We start from the raw sequence: 27,297 nt of genomic DNA, 5'->3' as shown, positions 1-27,297 counted from the left end.
GTCGTAATCGCACTCTATTAGATATGGTGCGATCTATGATGTCTCTTACCGATTTACCGCTGTCATTTTGGGCTATGCTTTAGAGACTCCGCATTCACTTTAAATAGGGCTCCGTCGAAATCCGTTGAGACGACACCGTATGAATTATGGTTTGGGAAGAAACCTAAGCTGTCGTTTCTAAAAGTTTGGGGATGCGATGCTTATGTCAAGAAACTTCAACCTGAAAAGCTCGAACCCAAATCGGAAAAATGCGCCTTCGTAGGATACCCTAAAGAAACTGTTGGGTATACCTTCTACCTCAGATCCGAAGGCAAGATCTTTGTTGCCAAGAATGGGTCCTTTCTAGAGAAAGAGTTTATCCCGAAAGAAATAAGTGGGAGGAAAGTAGAACTTGATGAAGTATTGCCTCTTGAACCAGTAAGTGGCGCAGCTCAAGAAAATGTTCCTGAAGTGCCTGCACCGACTAGAGAGGAAGTTAATGATGATGATCATGAAACTTCAGATCAAGTTGCTACTGAACTTTGTAGGTCCACGAGGACACGTTCCGCACCAGAGTGGTACGGCAACCCTGTCTTGGAAATCATGTTGTTAGACAACGGTGAACCTTTGAACTATGAAGAAGCGATGGCGGGCCCGGATTCCAACAAATGGCTGGAAGCCATGAAATCCGAGATAGGATCCATGTATGAAAATGAAGTACGGACTTTGACTGACTTGCCCGTTGATCGCCGAGCCATAGAAAATAAATGGATATTTAAGAAGAAGACAGACGCGGATGGTAATGTGACCATCTATAAAGCTCGGCTTGTCGCTAAGGGTTATCGACAAGTTCAAGGGGTTGACTACGATGAGACTTTCTCACCCGTAGCGAAGCTGAAGTCCGTTCGAATCATGTTAGCAATTGCCGCCTTCTATGATTATGAGATATGGCAAATGGACATCAAAACGGCATTCCTTAATGGTTTCCTTAAGGAAGAATTGTATATGATGCAGCCGGATGGTTTTGTCGATCCTAAGAATGCTGAAAAGGTGTGCAAGCTCCAACGCTTGATTTATGGGCTGGTGCAAGCATCTCGGAGTTGGAACATTCATTTTGATGAGATGATCAAAGCGTTTGGGTTTATGTAGACTTATGGAGAAGCCTGCATTTACAAGAAAGTGAGTGGGAGCTCTGTAGCATTTCTCATATTGTATGTGGATGACATACTGTTTATGGGAAATGATATAGAATTCTAGCAAAGCATAAAGGCCTACTTGAACAAGTGTTTTTCAATGAAGGACCTTGGAGAAGCTGCTTATATATTAGGCATCAAGATCTATAGAGATAGATCGAGACGCCTCATTGGTCTTTCACAGAGTACGTACCTTGACAAGATATTGAAGAAGTTCAAAATGGATCAGTCAAAGAAGTGGTTCTTGACTGTATTGCAAGGTACGAGATTGAGCACGGCTCAATGCCCGGCCACGGCAGAAGATAGAGAAAAGATGAGTGTCGTCCCCTATGCCTTGGCCATAGGGTCTATCATGTATGCTATGTTGTGTACCAGACCTGATGTAAACCTTGCCATAAGTTTGGTAGGTAGGTACCAAAGTAATCCCGGCATGGAACACTGGACAGCGGTCAAGAATATCCTGAAGTACCTGAAAAGGACTAAGGAAATGTTTCTCGTTTATGGAGGTGACGAAGAGCTCGCCGTAAAGGGTTACGTCGATGCTAGCTTCGACACAGATCTGGATGACTCTAAGTCACAAACCGGATACGTGTATATTTTGAATGGTGGGGCAGTAAGCTGGTGCAGTTGCAAGCAAAGCGTTGTGGCGGGATCTACATGTGAAGCGGAGTACATGGCAGCCTCGGAGGTAGCACAAGAAGCAGTCTAGGTGAAGGAGTTCATTACCGACCTAGGAGTCATACCCAATGCGTCGGGCCCGATGACTCTCTTCTGTGACAACACTGGTGTTATTGCCCTTGCCAAGGAGCCCAGGTTTCACAGGAAGACCAGGCATATCAAGCGTCGCTTCAACTCCATTCGTGAAAGTGTTCAAAATGGAGACATAGAGATTTGTAAACTACATACGGACCTGAATGTGGCAGATCCGTTGACTAAACCTCTCCCTAGAGCAAAACATGATCAACACCAAAACTGCATGGGTGTTCGATTCATCACAATGTAACTAGAATATTGACTCTAGTGCAAGTGGGAGACTGTTGGAAATATGCCCGAGAGGAAATAATAAAATGGTTATTATTATATTTCTTTGTTCATGATAATTGTCTATTGTTCATGCTATAATTGTGTTATCCGGAAATCATAATACATGTGTGAATACATAGACCACAACACGTCCCTAGTGAGCCTCTAGTTGACTAGCTCGTTGATCAAAAGATAGTCATGGTTTCCTGACTATGGACATTGGATGTCATTGATAACGGGATCACATCATTAGGAGAATGATGTGATGGACAAGACCCAATCCTAAGCTTAGCTCAAAGATCGTGTAGTTCGTTTGCTGTAGCTTTTCTAAATGTCAAGTATCATTTCCTTAGACCATGAGATTGTCCAACTCCCGGATACCGTAGGAGTGCCTTGGGTGTGCCAAACGTCACAACGTAACTGGGTGACTATAAAGGTACATTACAGGTATCCCCGAAAGTGTCTGTTGGGTTGGCACGAATCGAGACTGGGATTTGTCACTCCGTATGATGGAGAGGTATCTCTGGGCCCACTCGGTAATGCATCATCATAATGAGCTCAAAGTGATCAAGTGATTGATCATGGGATCATGCATTACGGTACGAGTAAAGTGACTTGCCGGTAATGAGACTGAACAAGGTATTGGGATACCGACGATCGAGTCTCGGGCAAGTAACGTATCGATTGACAAAGGGAATTGTATACGGATTGATTGAATCCTCGACATCGTGGTTCATCCGATGAGATCATCGTGGAGCTTGTGGGAGCCAACATGGGTATCGAGATTCCGCTGCTGGTTATTGACCGGAGAGTCATCTCGGTCATGTCTGCATGTCCCGAACCCGTAGGGTCTACACACTTAAGGTTCGGTGATGCTAGGGTTGTTAGGAAGACTTGTATGTGATTACCGAATGTTGTTCGGAGTCCCGGATGAGATCCCGGACGTCACGAGGAGTTCCGGAATGGTCCGGAGGTGAAGATTTATATGTAGGAAGTTGTCATACGGTCACCGGAAAGGTTCGGGGGCATATCGGTATTGTACCGGGGCCACCGGAGGGGTTCCGGGGGTCCACCGGGAGGGGCCACCTCTCACGGAGGGCCTAATGGGCTGTAGAGGAAAGGGGAACCAGCCCTACATGGGCTGGCCGCATCCCCCCCTTGGGCCCATGCGCCTAGGGTTGGGGGGAAACCCTAAAGGGGGCGCCCCCTTTGCTTGGGGGGCAAGCCCCCTCCCCTTGGCCGCCCCCCTCTAGATCTCATCTAGAGGGGGGCCGGCCCCCTTCCTCCTTCCCCTATAAATAGAGGGGCAAGGGGAGGGCTACACACAACATCCAAGGCGCAGGCCCTCCCCTCCCCAACACCTCTCCTCCTCCGTAAGAGCTTGGCGAAGCCCTGCCGGAGTACTGCAGCTTCACCACCACCACGCCGTCGTGCTGCTGTTGGAGCCCTCTTCCTCAACCTCTCCCTCCTCCTTGCTAGATCAAGGCGCGGGAGACGTCCTCGCTCCGTACGTGTGTTGAACGTGGAGGTGCCGTCCGTTCGTTGCTAGGATCTTCGATGATTTGGATCACGACGAGTACGACTCCATCAACCCCGTTCTCTTGAACGCTTCCGCTCATGATCTATAAGGGTATTTAGATGCACTCCTATCTCCCTCGTTGCTAGATGACTCCATAGATTGATCTTGGTGATGCGTAGAAAATTTTAAAATTCTGCTACGTTCCCCAACAAAAACAAGCTCCGGTCGAAAGGAAACACCAGCATATTCAGAAACAAACCAAGTTCGGATAAATTCCAAGGTTCCAAACGGCAGATCAAAAGTATTCGAGCATCAAGCTCGAAGTAGTTTAACGGTTACATCATCACTCGGCATTCCGAGGCAAATTTAAAGCGAAGCATAGAAGTTTTACTCCTCGGGTGGAGGACTGGAGGGCGCAACAAACTGGTCCAGGTCAATCCCGTCAGCAATCTGAGTGGCAGCAGCAATGAAGGTCTCCATGAAAGACTGAAAGTTGTGCTTCCTGGTGTTGGCAACTTGGAGATCCGCCAGCTTTTCCTCTCGCGCCTCCTTGCAGTGAACACGGACCAAGGACAGAGCGACGTCAGCACCACACCTAGTAGAAGACTTCTTCCATTCCTGCACTCGACTTGGAACTTCATTCAGTCGAGTCATCAGAGACTCGAGGTCATTTTGAAGCGTCGTTCCAGGCTAGAGCGCTGTGTCGATCCGCGACGCCGCAACCTTCAGTCGAGCAAGGTAATCAACCACTCCAGCAATACGAGACTCCAGTCGGAGCACGTTCATAGCAGCCTCATCCTTCACCGGAGAATGAATGGGATCCAAGTTCGTCTCGACTCGACTGGTCTCCTCCTCGAAGTTCTGGCAGAATTCTGTAAACACAATTCAAAGATAAGTCAGTGGCTCTACAATGGATTGATGACGACAAGTCAGTCGGGTAGGAGTGATTACCCTCAAGCATCATGAATAACTTCTTGGCGAGCTCACCCAGATAAGCCTCCAGATCGTTCCTCTTCCCCGCCAGTTCACTTGCCTTGTCATTCAGAGCTATCTTGTCATTATTCAGACGGCTGGCCTCTTTGTTGGCTGCGTCGAGAGCAGCTTTCAGTTTGGAGTTCTCCTCTTCGAGATTGCCGACTGAAGCCAGCTTTTCTTCCGCAAGCCTCGTTTTGTCCAAAGCCGCCTTCTGCGCCTCAGCAAGGTCACGGTCCTTCTTCTTGAGAGCCTCCTCCATTTTATCTGCAAAACATCAACGGGATCAACATCAGGAATGGGCAGAAAAGTAAGACAGTCATCAAGTTCTCACCAGCCATACCTTGCGCTTCGTCCCTCGCCTTCTGCAAGTTCTCCTGGGCAAGCTTCAAGTCGAGGTTGAGCTGGATCTGTTTGTTTTCCAATTCAGTATAGAGAGCCACAAGCTCGCAGGATTTCTGCAAAGAGTCAGTCGACAGGCGTCAAAGATAGGTTGCCTCCGAGCGACTAAGAGAAAAATCGTAACATTTCTAAGACTACAGTCGAATCAAAAATATCCGACAGTAGTCTCGGGGACTACACCCAGTGGGTGCACTCAGCGTGCCCCCACTGGTTTGACCGACTCGGCTTGACCAGTCGACCAAAAGAGACTAAGAGGTTATGATCTCATCATGATCTGCAAAAAGGGGTTCTTCAGGCCTTAGTCGACTGCCAGCAGTCGACCATGGTCTCGGGGACTACACCCAGTGGGTGCACTCAGCGTGCCCCCACTGGTTCCAAGATTCCATTCGAAATGGCCCGACCAGACCGAGTGAAGAAATTTGAGTGAAGCAGCACAATATAAAGACTACAATCGACTGCCAGCAGTCCACCGTAGTCTCGGGGACTACACCTAGTGGGTGCACTCAGCGTGCCCCCACTAGTCCAAAAAAATCCAATCGACACACCCAGTGGGTGTACAGATGCAAAGATCTTCGGAAAAGAGAGTCTTTAGATAGCACATCCTAACAGAAGAAGCAGTGATCAACTAACCTGGACATTGCTTTGAAGAGCTAAACTGGCATCATAGGCCGCTTGGCTGGCTTCCCGGACCACCTTCACCTGCTCCATCATGATCCCCGCCTGGCATATAGCCTCTTTAGAAGCACCCACTTGGTCCTCTGGGACGTGGTGTGTGGCAAAAAGGGAGGGCGGATCAACAGTCAATGATGAAGGCCGAACACTCGTCAGCGGCACAGTGAAGGACACAGAAGTCCGAGTGGTATTACCACCCTCCTGAACTACTGTCTCAGGCACTGATGCAGTTTGTGGTGTCTTGCCAGTTGACGCCTTGCTATTCTTCCTCGCCCTCAGCGGCACTTCGTCATCATCATCAGGAAGATCAATGACATGAGGAGGAGCTATAAGAAAAATCCAAAGTTAAGGACGAAAATCCAATCGACTAGAGGAGACCGTCAATCGACTAAGAGTGAAACATCAGAAACTATACCAAGGTTGGAGGTAACAGCGTCTTCCATTTCCTGGTCGTCGTTCTTGGCAGAGATCTCGGAGGTAGCAGCACTGCAGATATTAGAAACCAGTCGGTTTAGTCAATGAGTCGACCAAGAGTCCGTCCATGTTCAAAAAAAAAGCAAGTTCTGCTGTTACCTGGAAATGGTGGGAACGGTCATCTTCATCTTGGGCAGGGCCTTCGGCGGCTTTGACGGCGTCGCTCGTGGATGCTTTGGAGCTTTTTCAGTCGGCGCTGGGGAAGACGTCCGAGGGCGTTTTGACGACTGCCCAACAGGCATAGTCGCCTTACCACGTTCACGCGCAGGGTCGTCTGTGAGCTTGGATCGCCTTTCCGTGCGGGGAGGATCGACTTCTTCCTCCTTCTCTCCACTGGAGTCGTCGTCATCATCCTCCTCCCCTTCACCGTCAGATTGCCACTCCTCCCCACTTTCGCCTCCGCTCGCCTCCCCCTCCTCGGCCTTCTCTTGCGCCCCGTTGGGCATCGAGTACATATCAGTAATGGCCTGGAAGACAACAAACAAGACAAAAGTCAATCGACCGATTCTAAGCGAACAGAACGAAGAAAGCAATGTTACAGTCAGAGATGCAGAATCGGACCTGGTCTACTTCGTATGTTTGGTCGAGTGGAGGAATCCTCCTGGCTCCTTGAGGGTTGTCCTTGTTCCCTGTGATACTCGACAACCACCCTCCCAACGTCTCGTCGTCGACCTCCTCCGGATGAATCCGAGTGGTGTCATCGAGGCCCGAATACATCCACATCGGATGGTCACGAGCTTGGAGCGGTTGGATGCGCCTCCGGAGGAAGACCTCTAATAAATCCATGCCAGTCACCCCGTCGCGGATAAGCTGAACCACTCGACCAACCAGCACTTTGACTTGCACCTTTTCTTCTGGTGTCACTCTCAGGGAGGAAGGTTTTTCTGCTCGGTTCAGGGAGAAAGGGGGAAGGCCCGTCGCCTGTCCTGGAGTCGCCTGGTCTTTGTAGTAGAATCAGGTCGACTGCCACCCGCGGACTGACTCGGGAAAAGTCATAGCTGGAAAAGAACTTTTGCTTCTCATTTGGATCCCAAGACCCCCGCACATCTGAATCACTTGCGTCTTTTTGTCACTCGACTTGGCTTTCTTAACCGACTGAGAACGACAAGTGAAAATGTGCTTGAAGAGGCCCCAATGGGGACGACAACCCAAGAAATTCTTGCACAAAGATACAAAGGCAGCAAGGTACACAATGGAATTTGGAGTAAAGTGATGGAGCTGCGCTCCGAAAAAGTTCAAGAAGCTCCGGAAGAAAGAATGAGGAGGCAGAGAAAATCCGCGGTCGATGTGAGTGGTGAGGAGGACGCACTCACCCTCGCGAGGCTGAGGTTCGATCTCGTTCCCCGGAAGACGCGTAGATTCATGGGGAATGAACCCCCCTTCGATCAGATCATCGATGTCCTCTTGCGGAATCGCCGAAGGCATCCAATCGCCCTGGATCTAGTCCTTCGGCAGAGCGGACCTCGAAGAAGATCCGCCCCGACCGGACTTCCTCGCCTTCGCCTGCGCTGTCACTTTCTTCGCACGCTCCAGGGCCGTCGTCTTCTCCTTCGCCATCGCCGCGGACGGAGCTCGAACAGGCCGGCAGCGCCGAGACGAGAGCAGATGTGGCGGAAGAATTCAAGAAGGAAGGGGAGAAGTGAAGGCGCACTGTTCAAAAGCCCTGGGCCGGCAGCTTATATGGGGTCGCTTCCGAGTGACTGACCTGTAGGCCCAGGCGATCCTGTCAAATCCCGCAACAATCGCGCGCGCGATACATGGCGAAAAAGGTGGCACGGAGATCGAGGATGCTCTGTTCTATCCCATCCGATTACTGCGGCCTCCCCCGTCCCGCGCGCTTCCCGAAATTCGAATCCCGCGAAATCCGCGGGCAGCGGAACAACTCGTCAGACAGAGGATCTCCTCCACGCAACCACTCGAGAGTCTACAAGTAAAGAAATTCACTCGACTAAAGAAAGTTATGAATGGACCAAGGCGACCGGAGAAGAAGTTGGTAACGACGCCCAGGTTCATTGATCCAAAACAAGATGTACTCATGACACGAAGGATGGGTCGGAAGAATGCTCAACTCCTTCCCGACTCAAACCTCGATCCATTCGGGGGCTAATGATGAAGCTACGTACCTAGGGTAGGGTCATGGACCTGTCCAAACTACCCTACCCAAGGACATCTCTAGAAGAAATCACTTTTCAATCGACTTGAAGGTGATCCACTCGACGAACTCGAGGACACTCGACCGTGAAGCCTACCACTCGACCAAGATCCGCCCACTCGACGGCCAGGAGATCTAAAGACGCTCCGCGCGCTAACGGTCGGACATTAAGTAGCCTTTATGATCTTTATAACACTTTATTAGTGGCGTTACCAGTAACGCCCGACCTTAATGTACTTTAAACCCGGCATAACTGAGGGCCAGAGGGGTCTGGCGAACTCTATATAAGCCACCCCCCTCCTCAGTGTAAAGGGTTCGCACCCCTGTAATTCATACACACATAATCCAGTCGACCACCTCCGGGCTCCGAGACGTAGGGCTGTTACTTCCTCCGAGAAGGGCCTGAACTCGTAAACCTCGTGTGCTTACAACTACTCCATAGCTAGGATCTTGCCTCTCCATACCTACCCCCCTACATTACTGTCAGACTTAGAACCACGACAGCCAGCGCCCAAAGTGATGTCGAACATGCCAGGACTCCCCTAGCTGGGTTGCCAGTGCATGGCACACCGGGAGAAGCCGTCGCTCAAGCCGAACGCTCGCTGATCTCCAGGAAGAGCCCGAAGCTAGTGAGGGTAGCCAAAGTTGCGGATTTGGAGAAGCTGGGAGAGGTTCCAAACATGCCCTTAGTCTTTCCTGCCAAACTCATATGCGAGACCTAGCCAATAAAACCACCCAACGGGAGGAAGGATGTGAAGTCGACAATAGTGCTAAGAGTCAGGTAACCATATTTTCAATGCCCTCTAGGCAAAGTTTGTGAAGTCGATGAATTTCGCTGGGTGGCAATGCCTATATTTTGGTCAAAAAACTTGGCCTAATTTCAAAACGATTCATATTGTTCTTAAAGAATAATTTTCACTTGCTATTGTAGGTCCTATTGAAATGGTGGAAAGCCTTCTTTCTTACGCATGGACCATTTTTTGTTTGAATCGTTTGACTATCGGCAAGCATTTGAAAGAAATTTGACGGCCAATTTCCCCCGAAAATTTCACGAAATCAAAATTCCAGTGAGGTGCAAAACCAGAGAATCCTAGATAGAGTAGCAATCAAGCGCTAAGCCGGGACGTGCTTTGAGAAATCATCATCCATGAAGAGAGTGTGACTTTGATTGATCACTGGATCATGATTGGCGCGCGTTGCTGCGCCCATCTATTTTTGCAATTGGATAATAGAAATTTACAAAAAAAAGAACCAAAAGGTGGATAATAATATTACGTAAAAATGTTGATGGTATTAATAGTTTACAAAAAATACTACTTTGAACCAACAAAATTTAGATATGCCTTCAGTCAAATAATCTTGCCGACGAATGTTCACTAGGTAAGCAACACATAAAAACAGAGTGACCACCAAAATTAGGATAGTACAAAGTAGTAATACCCTAATATGACATGCCACATAGCAGAGTAGCAACATGCGCAGCCAGGCCAAATAGGGTAACCTCAAATAGATTTCATAAGATCAACTCTTCATAAAGTAAGCAGACTAAGGCTAGGTAATTAACCAAGGAATACAAAGTTGTACGTAACCATGGAACCAAACCATTAGTTGATCTTCTATTGTTCTATAAGAGCCACAAGAAAGATATTGTCTGCGGAGCATATGCAACCTATTTTCAGCCAGGTAGGACAATGTCTACCTCCAGGCATGTCACTTCGAATCAAAGTGTTTTTTGAGGAAGATGTAAAGACGATATTAATGAAAGAACATTTCCTTGTAGGTCTATCAACACAAGTAGCACATGTAACATTTATCCAGTGCATCGTAAATTTTAAGAGCTAATAATGCTAGCAGAAACTTGTAAAACCAAAACCTGAACAACTACTATATGGCAGGTGGTCTTGACAATTGGTAGTTGTGTTTCCTGCAAAGAGGGTAAGAACCATTACAAGAAACAGAAACGTAACACCATACATGTATAATTTCAGTGTTGCCACATGTTATGGAATGGTCAAGTGGACTAACATTACCTATACGAAGTATTCAGATTTACCTGAATGGATGAAGCAAAAACAGTGGATGCAAAGACATACCAAGAACCAATGGGCACCATACCTTAGCATGAATGTTGAGATAGTTGGAGTTAAAGACTAACAAAGAATAAATGGATGTCAATATAGGATTACCAAGGATGTAATGTAAATGAGACATGCATGCAATGAGAAATTATGACTACGTTGTCCTTGTTTGCAACTCTAGTTCATATCCACCTTTAGTGATAACGAAAGCAACTTGCAGAAATTCACCTCTACTATAGTTTGTTGGAAATCAAGTAAAACTTTCATAGTGATGTATATCAAGACAAGGCAGCCTAATGGAAAAAACACAAAATTACTAAGCTCAGTTAGAAACCAGCAGGGAAAACTTTGTGCGCCACCGAGCTGTAGCACGCTAGTAGCAATGCTAAATACAGCAAAAATACAACGAATAATCTACGGAGAACAAGGAAAATCATTATTACAGCATGATCAGTCTGTTTCCATGGCTTAAAATGTATTGGTCTCGAGCGGTTCACTCTCTAATTGTTCCCATGTAGAAAGCATGATGTTGTGAATTCAAGCAGAAGTAACATAACATGTACGCGTCCCATGCTAATCGATATAAATATCATTCGGACAAATATGATGTGGTCACCCGTACGTTAGTTTCAGTGCTCTTTTTAAGAAGGGATTCCTCCCTGATTTAATTTAACGAAACCACATAGCTTCAAGTTACAATTGAGAAAAAGAAAATATAATCAAAAGTGGTCGTTTTGAGCTCAATAGAACAATTACATTCTCTGAAGCTCACATCGTTCATTATCTGAAATTCACATCACTGAACTGGTATGGAGACACCATCTGGCAGCAACATGATATTGACTTTGCTGAACTCTCAAAGATATTAGTGTGTTGCACACGTTATCCTAATAAGATATTTCTTGTCATCGGCAAACATTATACAGAACCAAAAAAAGACATGGAGAAAGAAAGTATAGCAGGTGTTCTAGATTAAACCATGTGCAGATTGAAGAATCTGAGAACTGAAGAAATGCAGCCAAGGTTTTCTAAGATGTGTCGATGTGACCGGTAAAATAATTCTCTGGATCTGCAGCCCACGAGCCTCTCAGATCCTCTCAAGTGAGCGGTGGAGCAGCGTAGCGGCCGTCTTGGACGTCAGCGCGCCCAGGGACACCAGCGACAGAGTCGGCAGTAGTATTGGCGGCAAGTAGCAGATATCCAGAGAGAGACGAGATGAAGGGCAAGGAAGAAATCCTGGGGATGGAGCTACATATAAACCTGGGGGTAGGGGTGCTCTAGGAAGAGGCCGGGAAAAAGGAACACACACCTGCACTTATTTAATGGCCATGGGCGAGTGGCACGCATCAATCACGATGAATGCTCCCGAAAACTGAAGATGGATTGCCTCCTTCAATACTTGCGGTTCAGTTTCACTCGAACAGTCCGTTGCCGCTTCCCCTCCACATGCATCACCCGCAACCTCCCCTCCGCATCGACCGGTCTAGTCCCCTCACTGGAGACGCCGACCGAGCAGACCACTCGTCGACTGATGCCCGCATCGACACAGGCAGTGCTCGGCGCAGGTGGGGCTGCGTCTCGTCTTCTCCACGACAGAAATTTTCACGTTTCGATATCCAGCCCATTTGGCCCAAAATAACAGGAAACTCCCGAAATAGTTCCTGGAGCACCGGCCCAATTCATTTGAGACTACGGTGATAGCGCACAGAGCCCACGGGGGACTAGAATAACATCCAACGGGCAGCAATGGCTAAAGTAGCAGATCCAACGGTTCAAGATGCTAATGGTCTGAGAGAGCTAGATCGTTATGTCGCGCGTTGCTGCGCCCGTCTATTTTGACTTAAAAGAGTTGTTAGAGACATGAAGTACCGTGTATACATTTCTTTGCAATGCTTTTATATATTGTATTTGTCTCTCCATTTTATAGAATATCATGCGATGTAACTAAAGAGAGAAATCAAGAATATAATGCTATGTAACTCAAGAGAGATCCAGTCCGATTGATCTACAAAAAAGTATTCACTCCTAAAAATAAGTGTCTCAACTTTAGTAGAACTTTGTACTAAAGTTACTACATAGTTGAGACACTTATTTTGGGACGGAGGGAGTAGTATTTTGAGTTTTCTCCTTAGGTCTAATGTTTGAGTTGTGGTATTAAGCGCGGAGATATAAATTATGATTGATATGGAACATGACCTCTTTTTGCCTCCTAAAAAGACTCCCGCAAAGACTCAAATCATGATAACTAAAAAAGATATCGAGGAAAGACATGAGAGAGAGAGAGAAAAGGCAGTACAGATATTTCAGAACTTCGGGGCGATATTTATTATCTTAAAAAATCTCAATGCGTTCTGGCCAGTAATACAAGTATACATTGTGGTCTAAGGGACAAATATTCTACATTGCATCAGGATAGATGACTGAATGTGTACTTGCTCAAAGTTGAGGTTGTAGAATTCCATCTGATCTACAATAATAATAGAAATTCTGAAACTCAATATCAAATGCCAGTGGGTTGTTGTGAAACAATGGCTCAAGTTGTCTTGCATCTTAACCAACTTACAATTGCTTACACTGAAGTACAAACAAAATACTTGTTAGCAAGGAAAATCAATTGAGGAAATAACTACATAAGTAGTGTGCCAAGGAGAAGTGCACAACAGTTATAATTGCTCCATACATAACATGGTGTATGTTGATGAAAGAAACAATAATAACAACATTACCTACAGAACATTTTTGCTAGTATCTGTAAGAGACATTTTTGCTAGTATCATCTGTTCCACGGATCAGACCTTGTTTTCTGTGCAGGTGTTGAGGGCATTGTTAAGTAATAAACTAATTAAGATGGAGACTGCAGGTCTGAATATATTACTCACTAATTAGACTTGCTAGCTAGTACCTCCGTCCAGATTTATTAGGCCTCCCACTATTTTGAGCCAAACTTTGACCATCCATATTCCCAGTAAAATATAAAATATATGGTACAAAAAGTACATGATTGGATTTGTATTTGAAAGAGCTTTCTGATGATATAATTTTTGTGACATACTTAAATTTATTGGTCGGCCTAATAAACCCGGATGGAGGAGTTGCTAGCTATGAGAAAACTTGGAAATCAATCTGAGGTCCTAATGAAGAAACTCATTGATCTCATTAGTTAGCCGATCGATGCAGCCTTGATTCACATGTTGGCAAAAGGTAGAGCTGGCCGCTAGCATGTCGTCTTCTCGTGGGATTTTTCAACCTTCTCGGTTAGTATATTCCGTTGAAAGATATATTTTGCAACTGGAACAGTAAAAGGTAGTCTAGCAGCGAACCCAGGCTACAGATAATGGAAAGTGATTGAACAATCACAACCGAACCAGGGGAGTAAATGAGTCTCACCTTTGTTTGAAGATGACCATTCTAGAATGCATGTCGGTAGATTCAGTATTTTACTACAACTTACTGTCGATGAGAAAGTCAAAATAAATGGAGTTAGTAATGAAGTAAACACCTATTCTAGGCCTATACTACAAATGTGAGGGCTGGGTTGTTCAAGAAGATAGAACACAACAGCACAAAAAGACAACAGTTTTGAACATCTTCGATGGATCTGTTTCAGTTTGCGCCTGGTCAACATGTTTGTAATATCAATGGTACTGAAAATGACTTCTCACAAATGATGACATGCATGTCAATAAAGCGATGAGCCCAATCTCTGTATTATGATGTTTATTAAAGACTTGCGAAGCTAGAGAAGCCAAGTCCTTTTCTTTAAGAACACAACAAGTGGTACACTTGCAAACAAGACTGCTTCAATTCACCCGCAAAAAAAAAAGACCGCTTCAATTTATTAACTAATTGGTTTTTCCAATTGCTAGCTAGACATCGCACCACAGATTCAATGAAATTAATACTCGGCCATTCAATGAATCTGCACCGTGCAAAACCATTCTAAAACGGGGGTGAGCGAACAAGGATGCTAACCTTTGTTCTGTTTGAACGCCAACCATTTCAGAATATGTGTATGTCAGGCTAAGGTTGTAGCAAACACAATAATTTTCTTCACGACATTGTATTCCAAGTGCAGTAAAACTATTGCAAGTGCAGACCAAATATTGTAGCTTGCATAGTGAAATATTTTTGCATATATACGTAGATTCAGTTTGTTCAACTTACAATCAAGAAACAAAATGAAATTAGTGGTGGGAAGCTATAGTACATAACATCTACCTAGATGGAGCCTTGCAGGCATGTCTGAACATGATGCATATACATTACTAAAGGAAACTTGGCAGCCATACCTAGGTAGCGATGAACGTTCAGGTTAGCCAAACGTGGAACTGGCTTCTAGCACGTTTCTTCAATGGGGTTTTGCTGCATCGATCTTGAGATTAATAAAATCACAAATTTAGTAGTAATCAACAGTCTAGCTAGCAGCTACATAGAGGCGGGTTGAACAGTCAAGGCTTTACAAACCACGGGGGTGAATGAGGAAGGATGCCTCACGTTTGTTGAGCGATGACCACTCCAGATCATGGCTTCCTGACATGGTTCTTGTTTGCAAAGTGGAACAATTGTGCATCCAATCCACGGCTGCTGGCGAAAAGAGGAGAAATTAGCATGGAGTACCTGTGGAGAGTGAGGCGATTACTGCACTGGGCAGGAAAGTGTATGGCACCTGCGTAGACAGAGCCATTTAGGTCGGCTCCTCGGGAACATCCCCTCCGCTGTATAAGCATTAGACAGCAGCATATACTGAAGATATACATTGGGCAGCATCATTTTGAGTACACAAATATATGGCCAACAATCAAGAAAATCGGACAACGTATAGGAGAGAAAAGATCAACGAAATTTAACATAGAGGAGACAAAATTTGTCCATCGCTCCTATCTGAATCTCCTATCTGTCTCTGCTAGAACATACACAAGGGGAGGAGGCTAGGATCTGTATCACTTTCGCTGTTGCGTCAAGATTATTTCCCACTGCCTCACCGCTAGAAGAAATTTTCTTCACCCGTCAATGATGAGGAGAGAGTCGAGGTCGGAGAGCACGCGATCGAGGGTCATGGAGAGCGCAACAGTCTTTGTGGAGTCATCGTGGCCTTGTGCACGGCTTGTGCACCCTCGCCGGCGCCGCCTCCTCCTCAGCCACCAATTCCAACCCCTAGGCTGATTCCCTCGTGTACTTCGGCTGGATCCACCGAGATGAACACAAGCCGCTGGACCGCCTCGATCCCCTCGCGCGGGATCCCGTCGCGCGCCTCAGCTGGATCCACCAAGAAGACCGCGCACCTCGGCAGGATCTCACTGCAGATGGCCTGCATCAACGTGGGGACGAAGCAGAGTGGGAGGAGCTCCAGGCCGCCGTCGCCATGGGATGTGGTGCCTCCGCCGCATCTGGGAAGGTGCCGTGACCCCGCCTCGGATGATGCAATCGCCTTGGAGGGAGGGAGGCATCGCAGAGGCAGCGAAATCAGTGGGGAGCGGCGGCGGCAAGGGAGATAGCGGCCGACGGGGTCGACGTCGCCATTGGAGCGGCCCAGCAAAGCACCAGCCGAGTCGTCTCCTCAGCCGCCAGCTTCGTTAGGTTTCTCGAGGACTAAGAGAGCAAAGGGGAAAGGGATAGGAAAAATGGGACAGCCCAATACGAGCCCGATCAACCACGCGGCTCAAATTTTGCCACGGGAGCAGCTGCCCAGCTCAGATTGCGGGAAGTGTTGCGCGAGAGTTTTATCGAACGGCCAAAAAATCCAAACCTAGAGATCTAGCGGCTGTGAATGCTAATGGCCTGAAAGAGCTTTTAAGATGCACCGTTATAATGTATTAAAATTCAACCGTGGAATGATCAAGTCTTAACTAGTCGCCGGTCCGTGGCCTGAAACTAGACCGATGCTGTCCTCCCTCTTGTTCTTTCGCATCGACTTGATCTAGTATCCTGATGATATCACATCAAGGTATATATTATCTGCGAACCAATCTGTAAGTGGATGGTTAGAGAGACAGTGATATCCCCAGCTCATCAGGGTTCAAGTCCTGGTGCTCGCATTATTTCTGAATTTATTTCAGGATTTCCGACGATGCACTTTCAGTGGAAGGAGAGGATTTCTGATGATGCACTTTCAGTGGGAGGAGAGGATTTACGACGATGCGCTTTCAGTGGGAGGAGACGTTCCTGTCGACAAGGAGGTGCCTACGATGACTTCGTAAATCTCAAGATGATATGCCGGCTCAGTCTTTTGGAGGTGCTCATAAAGATAGAATGTGCGTGTGTGCGTTCATAAAGGTGAGCGTATGTACATATGTATGAACGCTTGCGTCTGTACTGTGTTATATACGATGTCAGTCCAAAGAGTTTTAGCAAAACAGATACTTCCCCCGATTCAAATCAATTGTATTAAAGCAGCAACAATTAATTTGAATCGGAGGAGCGAGTACATAACCATTTTGAAGATAAATACGATGTGTATTAATTCATAGTATGTAGCTGTGTACCAAAGCGCAGTACGCGCGTCAACCGGTCAGAACATAACCCGTACATGGCACGCCATCAGCTAATTAAAATAGTGACCATTGCCCGCAAAAAATAAAAATAAAATAATTAAAATAGTGACCAAGGCGGGAACACGAGTACACGACTGCCGAGGGCCGGTCCAGCCAGCAGACGCGCGCGCGCAGCTCAGCAGAAGAGGTACCCAACGGCGGCGGCGACGAGCGTCCCGAAGGCGAAGGCGGGGGTGGTCGCGGCGGCTCCGGTGGCCGGGCTGGGAGCTGGCGCCTCAGCAGCCATGGCCATGCCCACCACGGACGAGGCCACGACGGCGGCGGCGAGGATCCTGAGCTTGAGGGTGGCCGCCATTTCTGCTAGGTAGCTAGCTTCTCGGTCGACCGATACTAATTGGGAATTAGTCGAAGATGTATAAGCACTGAGCAAAGAACAGGAAGCTGGCGAGCTGAATGGTTTGAGATGGGAAGGAAGAGCGGAGCACGTCGGGTATATATAGCGCCCATTGGTACTTGGTAGGGCTTTGGCGTGCTGTGTTGTGGAAGGCTAGCCATGAAAATGAGGACCATTGGCTGGAGCTGCTGCTTTCGGTCTGTCCACCTTTCACAGGCTGTGCGAGTGGGCAGTTGTTTAGGCTTTGCTGTGATCGCCGAATGGGTGATTGAGGGTGCACAATGATTAGTCGTTGTGGTTTGGTGCTTCTGATTTGTTATTTTGTTGGGTTGAGCACTGGCGCACTGCCATGTGCAACTGCCAACTGGTACCTATAGTTATCATCGACGTATTTTTTAACTTAGTTATCATCGATGGTCTATATTTCAGCTCTCTGTTAAAAAAGAAGAAAAATGACCCCCTGCCTTGCATATGGGCGATGCATCCACACACTTTATTAATTATTCACAAAGACCTTACAAAGTAATACATCAGTAATTCTGAAGCCATCATCTCGTCAAGGAGTTGTGCCATCGCCTAGTATGTCCATCCAACACTCAAGTAAGAGGGGAAATTATCCATGACATATTTTTTTTAAAAAAAACTTAAATTTGAAAAAAAATGTGTGCGTAGTGTTGAAAATGTGGGTGCAACTTTTACAAATGTTGATAGCATTTGAAAAAAAAGTTCCAAGACGTATTTGGAAAAACTGTTCAACACATATTCAAACAACAATGTTCAAACAAATGTGATTGAAAAATTGTTAATCATGAATTTAAAAAATGTAAAATGCGTATGAATTCTAATGTATATTTATCGTATATTTACCAAATGTTAAACGTGTATAGAAAAATATTCCTGATGACGTAGGGGCTCACGCAGTCGCTTCTCCCCTAAAAATTTAGGGTTCCTCCCGCGTGTGTTACTTTTTCTCCAATTGCAACGCATGGTCTCCTATGCTAGTTACACAAATATAATCTTTACTGTTATGCTAAATTTGATATTTTTTAGCAGAATCCTAAATTCAATTTTTCGGAACGGATTTCCTTCCAAGTCAATTTTTAAAACTACAACTCTATTTAAGTGTACAATTAGGTGAAATGTCAGATCTAAAAACATAAGATCTATAAGCAGCGACAGATAAAAACATCTTTTGAAATTACAAACTTGATTTTTTCAAATTTCTTGAAAATTATGATTTTGAAAAATGTTCTAAACATTTATTAAAAATGCAAATAAGATTTTAAATTCAAAAAATTAAACATGTGACATTTTGTTACCAAATTAGTGTTTTTATAATTCAAAAAATTATTTGGAAATGGGAACAAACTTTGGAAAACAATTTTTTTAAATAATTAAACATTTTTGAAAATCGAATATCTTTCCGAACATTTATTGGAAATGTGATTTTTGAAAATTGTGAACAAATTTTGTAAAATGAATTTTTTTCTGAAAATCTTTTTTCTTATTTGCAAACAATTTTGAAGTTACAATTTTTTAAAATGTGAGCGCAATTTTTTTAAAAATAAGATTTTTGTAAAACATGAGCAGTTTTTCAATGTCCCCAAAAATTATATGATAATATGTGTGTTTTTAAACAAGATTTTTTTTTAATTTATGAGTTTTGAGAAAAGAAGGAAAGGGTAAAAGAAACACATAAAACAAAAAAAGAGAAAAACAATAGAAAAATGAAACAACAAAACCAAAAAAACAAAGCTTCTAGAATGTTCCTAAAACCAGTGAAAACCAAACATGTAAACTTAAAATACCCTGCACTACGTTGGATACACAGGGGCCGGCTCATCCCCGAGCACTCCTACACAAATGTTCGGCTATTTGCCGCGACCCGCACCAAATAGGGACCCCCCTCCTCCTTACTCATTTTGGGGCTATAGTTATGCATGTCATCTCGCATACAACAGTTGGGTAAGCCTCCCATGCCACATTGCAGCCCAAGTCATAAGTAGTTGTACACAAAAACACATGTGCTTTTGTCTTATTGTTCCTTGATGAACATCAGGATAATCCATGGCTAAAGCATGCTCTTAGGGCCTGTTCGGATCTTCTCCAGCTCTCAAATTCGTGAACTCAATGCACTAAGCTGCTCCAAATGTGGGAGTTCCACAAATTCGAGAAGCCGAGCCCTCCCCTCGTGTAAAAAGGAGAAGACAGAAATGTTGGGAAACGTTGCAAGGAAAACAAAAAAAATTCTATGCACACGCAAGATCTATAAAGGAGATGCATAGCAACGAGAGGGGAGAGTGTATCTACGTACCCTCGTAGACCGTAAGCGGAAGCGTATGAGAACGCGGTTGATGTAGTCGAACTTTTTCGCGTTCCAACCGATCGAGCACCGAACGCGCGACACCTCCGAGTTTAGCACACGTTCAGCTCGATTACGTCCTCCGCCTTCTTGATCCAGCAATACGACGAGGTAGTGGATGAGTTCCGGCAGCACGACGGCGTGGTGACGGTGATGGTGAAGTGATTTCTGCAGGGCTTCACCTAAGCACTACAAAAATATGACCGGGGGTGTAAACGACGGAGTGGGGGGGGGCACCGCACATGTCTAAGCAATTGTCCACATATATATAGGTGGGAGGGAATGGGGAGAGGCCAAGGGGCACCCCAAGTAGGTCTGAATCCTACTTGGGCTCCTGCCCTTGGCCGCGCCCCCCACTGCCATGATTTTTTGAGGGTCAAACCCCCACTGCCATGATTGTTGGAGGGAGTGAAAGTGCAACTATCCCTAGGTGGTTTTGGTAATTCATAACAACATATAGCTCATTGAGCTAATGCTATTCCAAGATGATTATTTCAGGAAAGCTCAATGATTGGCATGGCATGGATGTGAAAGTGGAACCCTCAAAATGCTAAGGACAAAGGATTGGCTCAAGCTCAAAAGCTCAAGACTCTTCATTTTATATTTTAGTGATCCAAGATCACATTGAGTCTTTAGGAAAAGCCAATACTATTAAGGAGGGATGAGGTGTTGCTTAATGAGCCTCTTGCTTCATGTGCTTAATGATATGCTCCAAAATCCTCAACTACTTTCCCATATCCACATATGACCTAAACCCTAAGCCAAACTCGGTCCTACCGATTCTTCCTATCCGGCGCCACCGAGTTTCACTTGTCATTAGCCACTGCCAAACCCTAGCAATTCGGTCCTACCGATAAGGATCTCGGTCTCACCGAGATGGGGTTGCAAACTCTCTGTTTCCCTTCCGTAACTTTTCGGTCCCACCGAAAGAGCGAATCGGTCCCACCGAGATTGCAATGTAAACTCAGTGTTTCCCCTTTGTAACTTTTCGGTCTCACCGAGTTCCACTCGGTCTCACCGAAAGAGCAAATCGGTCCCACCGAGTTTGCCTGACCAACTCTCTGGTTAGCTAATTACCAAATTCGGTCTCACCGAGTTTGTGTAATCGGTCTCACCGAGATTACGTTATGCCCAAACCCTAACCGAATCGGTCCTACCGAGTTGCATGTCAGTCCCACCGAAATTCCTAATGGTCACTAGGTTTACTATTTCGGTCAGACCGAGTTTATTGATTCGGTCCCACCGAGATTGGAAAACTGTGTAACGGTTGGATTTTGTGTGGAGGCTATATATACCCCTCCACCTCCTTCTCATTCGAAGAGAGAGCCATCAGAACACACACACCATTCCTACTCATATGTTCTGAGAGAGAACCACCTACTCATGTGTTGAGACCAAGACATTCCATTCCTACCATATGAATCTTGATCTCTAGCCTTCCCAAGTTGCTTTCCACTCAAATCTTCTTTCCACCAAATCCAAATCCTATGAGAGAGAGTTGAGTGTTGGGGAGACTATCATTTGAAGCACAAGAGCAAGGAGTTCATTACCTACACACCATTTGTTACTTCTTGGAGAGTGGTGTCTCCTAGATTGGCTAGGTGTCACTTGGGAGCCTCCGACAAGATTGTGGAGTTGAACCAAGGAGTTTGTAAGGGCAAGGAGATCGCCTACTTCGTGAAGATCTACTGCTAGTGAGGCAAGTCCTTCGTGGGCGATGGCCATGGTGGGATAGACAAGGTTGCTTCTTCGTGGACCCTTCGTGGGTGGAGCCCTGTGTGGACTCGCGCAACCGTTGCCCTTGGGTGGAGCCCTGTGTGGACTCGCGCAACCATTACCCTTCGTGGGTTGAAGTCTCCATCAACGTGGATGTAGGATAGCACCACCTATCCGAACCACGGGAAAAACATCCGTGTCTCCAATTGCATTTGAAATCTCCAAACCCTTCCCTTTACGTTCTTGCAAGTTGCATGCTTTACTTTCCGCTGCCTATATACTCTTTGCATGCTTGCTTGAATTGTGTGATGATTGCTTGACTTGTCCTAAATTAGCTAAAATCTGCCAAGAACTAAAATTGGGAAAAGGTTAAGCTTTTATTTGGTCAAGTAGTCTAATCACCCCCCTCTAGACATACTTTCGATCCTACAAGTGGTATCAGAGCTTTGGTCTCCATTTGCTTGATCTCCATAGCTTTTGGTGGTCACAGCCTTGGTTTCACAACCTAGGAGAGTATGGCGTCTAGCGAGGGAAATTATCACCGTAGAGGTCCTTACTTTGATGGTACTAATTTTGCTAGTTGGAAGCATAAAATGAAAATGCATATTCTTGGACATAACCCCGCCGTTTGGGCTATTGTGTGTGTTGGTTTGCAAGGTGACTTCTTTGATGGGAGAGAACCAAACCGTGAAGCTACCGCGGATGAGTTGAAGATATTGCAATACAATGCTCAAGCTTGCGATATTCTCTTCAACGGATTGTGCCCCGAAGAATTCAACAAAATCAGCCGCCTTGAGAATGCAAAGGAAATTTGGGACACTTTGATTGATATGCACGAAGGTACCGACTCCGTCAAGGAATCCAAGTTGGATGTGCTTCAAAGCCAACTTGACAAGTTCAAGATGAAGGATGGTGAAGGTGTCGCTGAAATGTACTCTAGGCTTGCTCTCATCACAAATGAGATTGCCGGCTTAGGAAGTGAAGAGATGACCGATAGATTCATCATCAAGAAGATCCTAAGAGCCTTGGATGGAAAATATGATACCGTGTGCACATTGATCCAAATGATGCCCAATTACAAAGATCTCAAGCCAACGGAGGTGATTGGAAGAATTGTTGCTCATGAGATGTCACTTAAGGATAAAGAGGAACTTCACAACAAATCAAGTGGTGCCTATAAAGCCTCATGTGAAGCCCCTACATCATCAAGTGAGAAACAAGACTTCAATGAAGAATTGAGCTTAATGATGAAGAACTTCAACAAGTTCTACAAGAGTAGAAGCAAAGATAGAAGCTCCAAGTCAAGGTCCTACAATGACAAAAGATCTTCTAGTCGAGAGCGAAACTGTTACAATTGTGGAAGACCCGGACACTATTCCAATGAGTGTACGGCTCCCTACAAGAGAAGAGAAGATTCTCCAAAAAGAAGAAGCAAAGGATCACCACCAAGAGAGAGAAGGAGTAGAGATGATCGTTATGAACGAAGATACTCACGGAGAAGCAAGGATTCGGAAAGGAAGGAAAATCATCAAGGAGCTACACAAGACGAAGACATCAAGCTCATGTTGGTGAATGGGTATCCGGCTCCGACTCCGACAGCCACTCCGAGAGAAGTTATCACTCCGACTCCGAAGATACTCAAGATGAAGGTGTTGCCGGTCTAGCACTTGTGTCAACCAACTCCTACGACATATTTGACTCACCAAATGAAGGAATTGGAAGATGCTTCATGGCCAAAGGTCCTAAGGTAACACACCCCGAGTATGTTGATTTCAATAGTGATGAAGATGACTTGTTAGGTGATGATTTGCTTGGTGAAAACTCTAGTGATGAATACTATGATGAAAGAACAATTAATCATGCTAATCAAGATAAAACGAATGACAATGATAAGAAGAAGATTGAGGCTCTAACTAAAGAACTAAAAACTCTTAAGTTAGCTCATGACACTATCTTCGAAGATCATCGAGAACTTTTAAGAGCTCATGAGAAACTACGCTTTGAAAAGCTCAATCTTGAGCAAGAGCATGAGTTCTTAAAGGCAATCAATGATGATCTCCGCAAGAAAAGTTCTTCTTACATTTCCAAGTGTTTACTCTTATCCACTTACATGCCTCAAGTCAAGTCTAACAAGAAAGATTCTTCCTCTAGTAGTAACAATGATCATGCTAAATCCAATATTGTTGCTTCTAGTAGTTCTCTTGATTCCACTAATGATTCTCTTAGCCAAGTTACACTTGAGCAAGAAAATAGCTTATTGAAGGGAATTATAGAGAAAGGAGTGTACAAAAGCCTTGCCGGGAGTAAGCAATTCGAGGAAATTGTGCGCAAGCAAGGAATGCACCGGAAGAATCAAGGTGTTGGTTTTGAACGAAAGTTCAATGCCAATGGAGTTGAATGGGAAGAAGATCAATACCCCAAGACAAAGTTTGTCCCTCAATAAGAGAAGTATACTTCTTTCAAGGGGACACAAGCTCAAGATGATCTTCCACCACAAGACTACAAGCAAAAAGGCAAGGACAAGCTTCAAGAGGAAATTGATGCATTTGAAGAAGCTCCTAAGACCTTAGTCAAGTGGATTCCCAAGACTACTTCAAGTTCCACTTCATCAAGTATGACTACAACTCCAAGGATTCCCATCAAGATGATGTGGATCCAAAAGAAGAAGAACTAGAGAGTTCTTGAGGGTGACTCCGCCAACATACTTCACTCTTATCATTTTGGCAAGAACAAGTGCAATCAACTTCCACATCTTGCACTAGTTCAAGGAGTCACAAACCCTCTTGTTGGTAAGACAAGGGACAAGGTAACCTAAAAGTTTTCATGGACATCATCTTTTGTGTGCATCACTCTATGTCTATGGATATCCTTGTTTGTTCCTTGTGGGACTAACCCATGTAGGTATTGAAAGTGCAATTCACTCATATGGATAGCTCCAAGAGATCTACATCAACATTGAGCATCCACATCTTCAATATCTACATGAAGTCATCATCGACAAAACCCAAGGTTAGTTTATCCCTCTTAGGGGGGATATCACATCTAGGGGGAGCTTTACTCTAAGACTTGAGCTAAAGCAACTCTAAAGATGTGAACAAATCAATGCTTTATGTAAAAGTGGTGACCCCACTTGAGCTTAAACGATGAGTATGACCTATGATCAAGTGTTCTCACTTGACTCCTAAGTCAATATACTCATATATAGATGACCTAGTCATCGCAAATTGCTTGATAGATGCTAGAATTGGTTATGCATGCCTTGCCACATATTTCATTTGCCATCTTATTGTGTGAGCATGCTGGTTGCATAATTTACTCATTCGAGGACATCCACTTGTTGTTTTGATTGTTTGGTTTTATCTTATTTTGCCAAGTGGATGGACAAGAATGCCTAAGAACCTCCTCTAGCTATCTATGCTTTTCTCGTCTCAAACTCTATTCATGCTGCATCACAAAATTTGATCAAGTCAGATTTGAACCACTCTGTGTGAGGAGCGCTCGGAGTCCCCAATTCGTCATAGACTTAAACTTCCAAAACCTCTTTATGATTCTCGGTCTGACCGATACTCCACTTTCGGTCCTACCGAGATCATTAAGTTGATCTAGGTTTTCGATCTCGGTGCAACCGATTTGAACCTTTCGGTCACACCGAGTTTCAGTAACTGCACGCAGTTATGAATCTCGGTGCCACCGAGTTGTTCCACTCGGTCACACCGACAGGTTCGGGCTATATATAGTCACGGGCAAAATTTGGAAATTTCTCCGAACCCCTTTGCCCGCGCGATAGCCTGCTCTGCCCTCGAGGTCTCCGGATCGTCTTCTCGCCGCCAGCAGCCTCCAGTCGCTGGTCTCCATCGCCGTCAACGGGAATTCTGCCCCGCTGTTGCCGCCGTAGCAAGTCCCCGCCGAACTAGGGTATGGACTTGATCTTTGTGCTATTCCTCAATCTGATTCCTAGCACATTGTGATCATATTGTTTCTAGCCACGTTTGATAAACTTCTATCCAGTCAAAACGCTCATAGATTAGGTTTGATTCGAAAATTCTAGGTTTAGGTTTCCGCCGAAACCATCTCGGACCCACCGAGTTGAAAAACTCGGTCCCACCGATTTGGCTTATGCCATTGCATAAGTGAGACTCGGTCTGACCGAGAATTACTTATCGGTGTGACCGATTTTTGAACTCAGTGAAACCCTAGCAGTCTCGGTGCCACCGAACTGTGACTCGGTCCTACCGAGTTCACTAGTTTAGGTTCCAAAACTGCTTCGGTATCACCGAGTTTGAAAATCGGTAGATCCGAGATGATTTCAGTGGGAAACTAAAACTAAGTTTTTGGATCATTCTTTTTGCAAAAATCTCTGCATTTTGTGATGCTCATCCACTCTATCTCCTCTATAATCTATTCACAGGGTCAGCAGTCAGTTTGCAGCATGTCAGACCAGAGTGATAGCCAGAATCTGTCAGAGCAGCAAGTGGTGATGAGTGAGGGCACTAGTCCCTCCAGTTCATCTAATGAAGGCAGCAGGAGCACTCCTAGCAATTTGCCAAAGGCTGCCACGAGACAAAGGAAGAAGAAAACTTCAGACTCTGAAGATGAGGACTATGTGGCAGAGGAAGAGGCCACTTCCAAGAGAGTTGAGCCAGCTCAAGGCACAAAGCCAGGGCTAAAAATCAAAAGGCCAGCAGGCAGGGAGCCCATGTCAAAGGCAAGAGCCTCAACTGAGAAGCCCACTCCCCAAGAGCCAGTTGCTGCAGAAGGCAAGAAGAGAAAGGAAAGGGTGAAGAAGACTGTGGCTAGAGTACTTGGCAAAGCTTCCATCATGGAAGAGGAAGAAGAAGAAGAGGCAGCTGCACCAGCGCCCAAGGCACCCAAGCTAATGGGAGATGCCATAAAATCAGGGGGAGCTGCTTCCAAGGCCAAGCCAGCTCCAAAGCCAAAGCCCAAGAGGAACACACGGAGCATTCCTGCAGCTGAGAAGAACAAGGCCCCAGTGCCTGAGACTGTTGCTGAGGATGAGGAAGAGAATGTCCTTCGGAAGCTTAAGCCCAAGATCCCAGACCACAACGATGCTCATCCTGTGGCTGAGGATATGAAGCTCAGGAGAGACTCAAGGCTCAGGAAGTGGAGAGAAGCAGATCCATATGCTTCTAGGAGAAGGACTGCCGTGGACTACAGGTTTCACACCAAGGAGCAGCAGGATTTTTATGAGACAGTGCTGCTAGATAAGAAGCCCATTGTCTGTGATATGCGATGGGTTGATTGGACATACATCAAGGACAAAGAGGAGCACTATCCTGGAGTGCAAGACAGCTTCATAGCTTGTGGAGTAGCTGACTTTGTTGGGCAGAAGCTCACAAAGTGGAACGAGGAACTTATCATGCAGTTCTACTCCACGGCACACTTTTATCCAGATGGGAGGATCACATGGATGTCTGAGGGTACAAGGTACCAATCTACAGTGGCTGAGTGGGCACAGATCATTAATGCCCCAGAGGAGCAAGATGAGGACTTGGATATCTATGCCAAGAAGAAGATGGACCATAACTCCATGTCCAATATGTACAAGGAAATTCCCAATGAAGCACTTGACACGTTCAAGTTTGGCTCAGTGCATTATCTGCTATCAGGATTGCCGACGATCAATTGGATACTAAGGCACACCTTATTGCCTAAGTCTGGAGATCACAAGATGATCAGAGGCCATGCTATCAACTTGCTACATGTGTTTGATGTGCCTCAGAAGTTTAAAGTGATGAGCCTCATAGTGGAAACAATTAAGAGGACTGCAGCAGATCAAAAGAGGAGCTGTGGATATGCCCCTCAGATTCAGGAGCTCATCAACTCCAAGATGGGCACGGGCGTATATTTGT

At 45.5% G+C, this 27,297-nt stretch overlaps 1 protein-coding gene and 1 long non-coding RNA gene across 4 annotated transcripts; both read right to left on the bottom strand.

Moving 5' to 3' along the window:
* Positions 1–6,140: 6,140 nt before the first annotated feature.
* On the bottom strand, positions 6,141–7,020 carry LOC147980462 (uncharacterized). The gene is made up of 3 exons (XM_087516886.1): positions 6,796–7,020; positions 6,334–6,701; positions 6,141–6,246 (listed from the first exon to the last, which is right to left on the bottom strand). The coding sequence occupies exons 1-3, from the start codon at positions 7,018–7,020 to the stop codon at positions 6,141–6,143; spliced, it is 699 nt and encodes a 232-aa protein (XP_087373012.1).
* A 5,535-nt stretch (positions 7,021–12,555) lies between these two features.
* LOC125544994 (uncharacterized) lies at positions 12,556–16,114 on the bottom strand. Of its 3 annotated transcripts, none has more exons than XR_007299865.2 (3): positions 15,131–16,114; positions 14,929–15,045; positions 12,556–14,836 (listed from the first exon to the last, which is right to left on the bottom strand). It is a non-coding gene; the product is annotated as an uncharacterized LOC125544994 (long non-coding RNA). The 3 variants fall into 3 exon arrangements; XR_007299866.2 differs by having other exon boundaries at positions 12,556–14,826; XR_007299864.2 differs by having other exon boundaries at positions 12,557–14,836; positions 14,959–15,045.
* Positions 16,115–27,297: the final 11,183 nt, after the last annotated feature.

This window comes from Triticum urartu, chromosome 3A (genome assembly GCF_056163025.1).
Source record: "Triticum urartu cultivar PI428250 chromosome 3A, HENAU_Tu73, whole genome shotgun sequence".
NCBI lineage: Eukaryota > Viridiplantae > Streptophyta > Magnoliopsida > Poales > Poaceae > Triticum > Triticum urartu.
Note: the sequence above shows the minus strand (reverse complement) of the source record. Positions and strands in the feature narration are given on the sequence as shown.

Excerpts from the sequence above, each read along its gene's own strand:
- LOC147980462 (XM_087516886.1), bottom strand. The coding sequence starts at position 7,020 with ATGGATTTATTAGAGGTCTTCCTCCGGAGGCGCATCCAACCGCTCCAA. Across the intron at positions 6,702-6,795 it reads AAACATACGAAGTAGACCAG|GCCATTACTGATATGTACTC; the intron begins GTCCGATTCTGC and ends GTTGTCTTCCAG. Across the intron at positions 6,247-6,333 it reads ACCGTTCCCACCATTTCCAG|TGCTGCTACCTCCGAGATCT; the intron begins GTAACAGCAGAA and ends TAATATCTGCAG.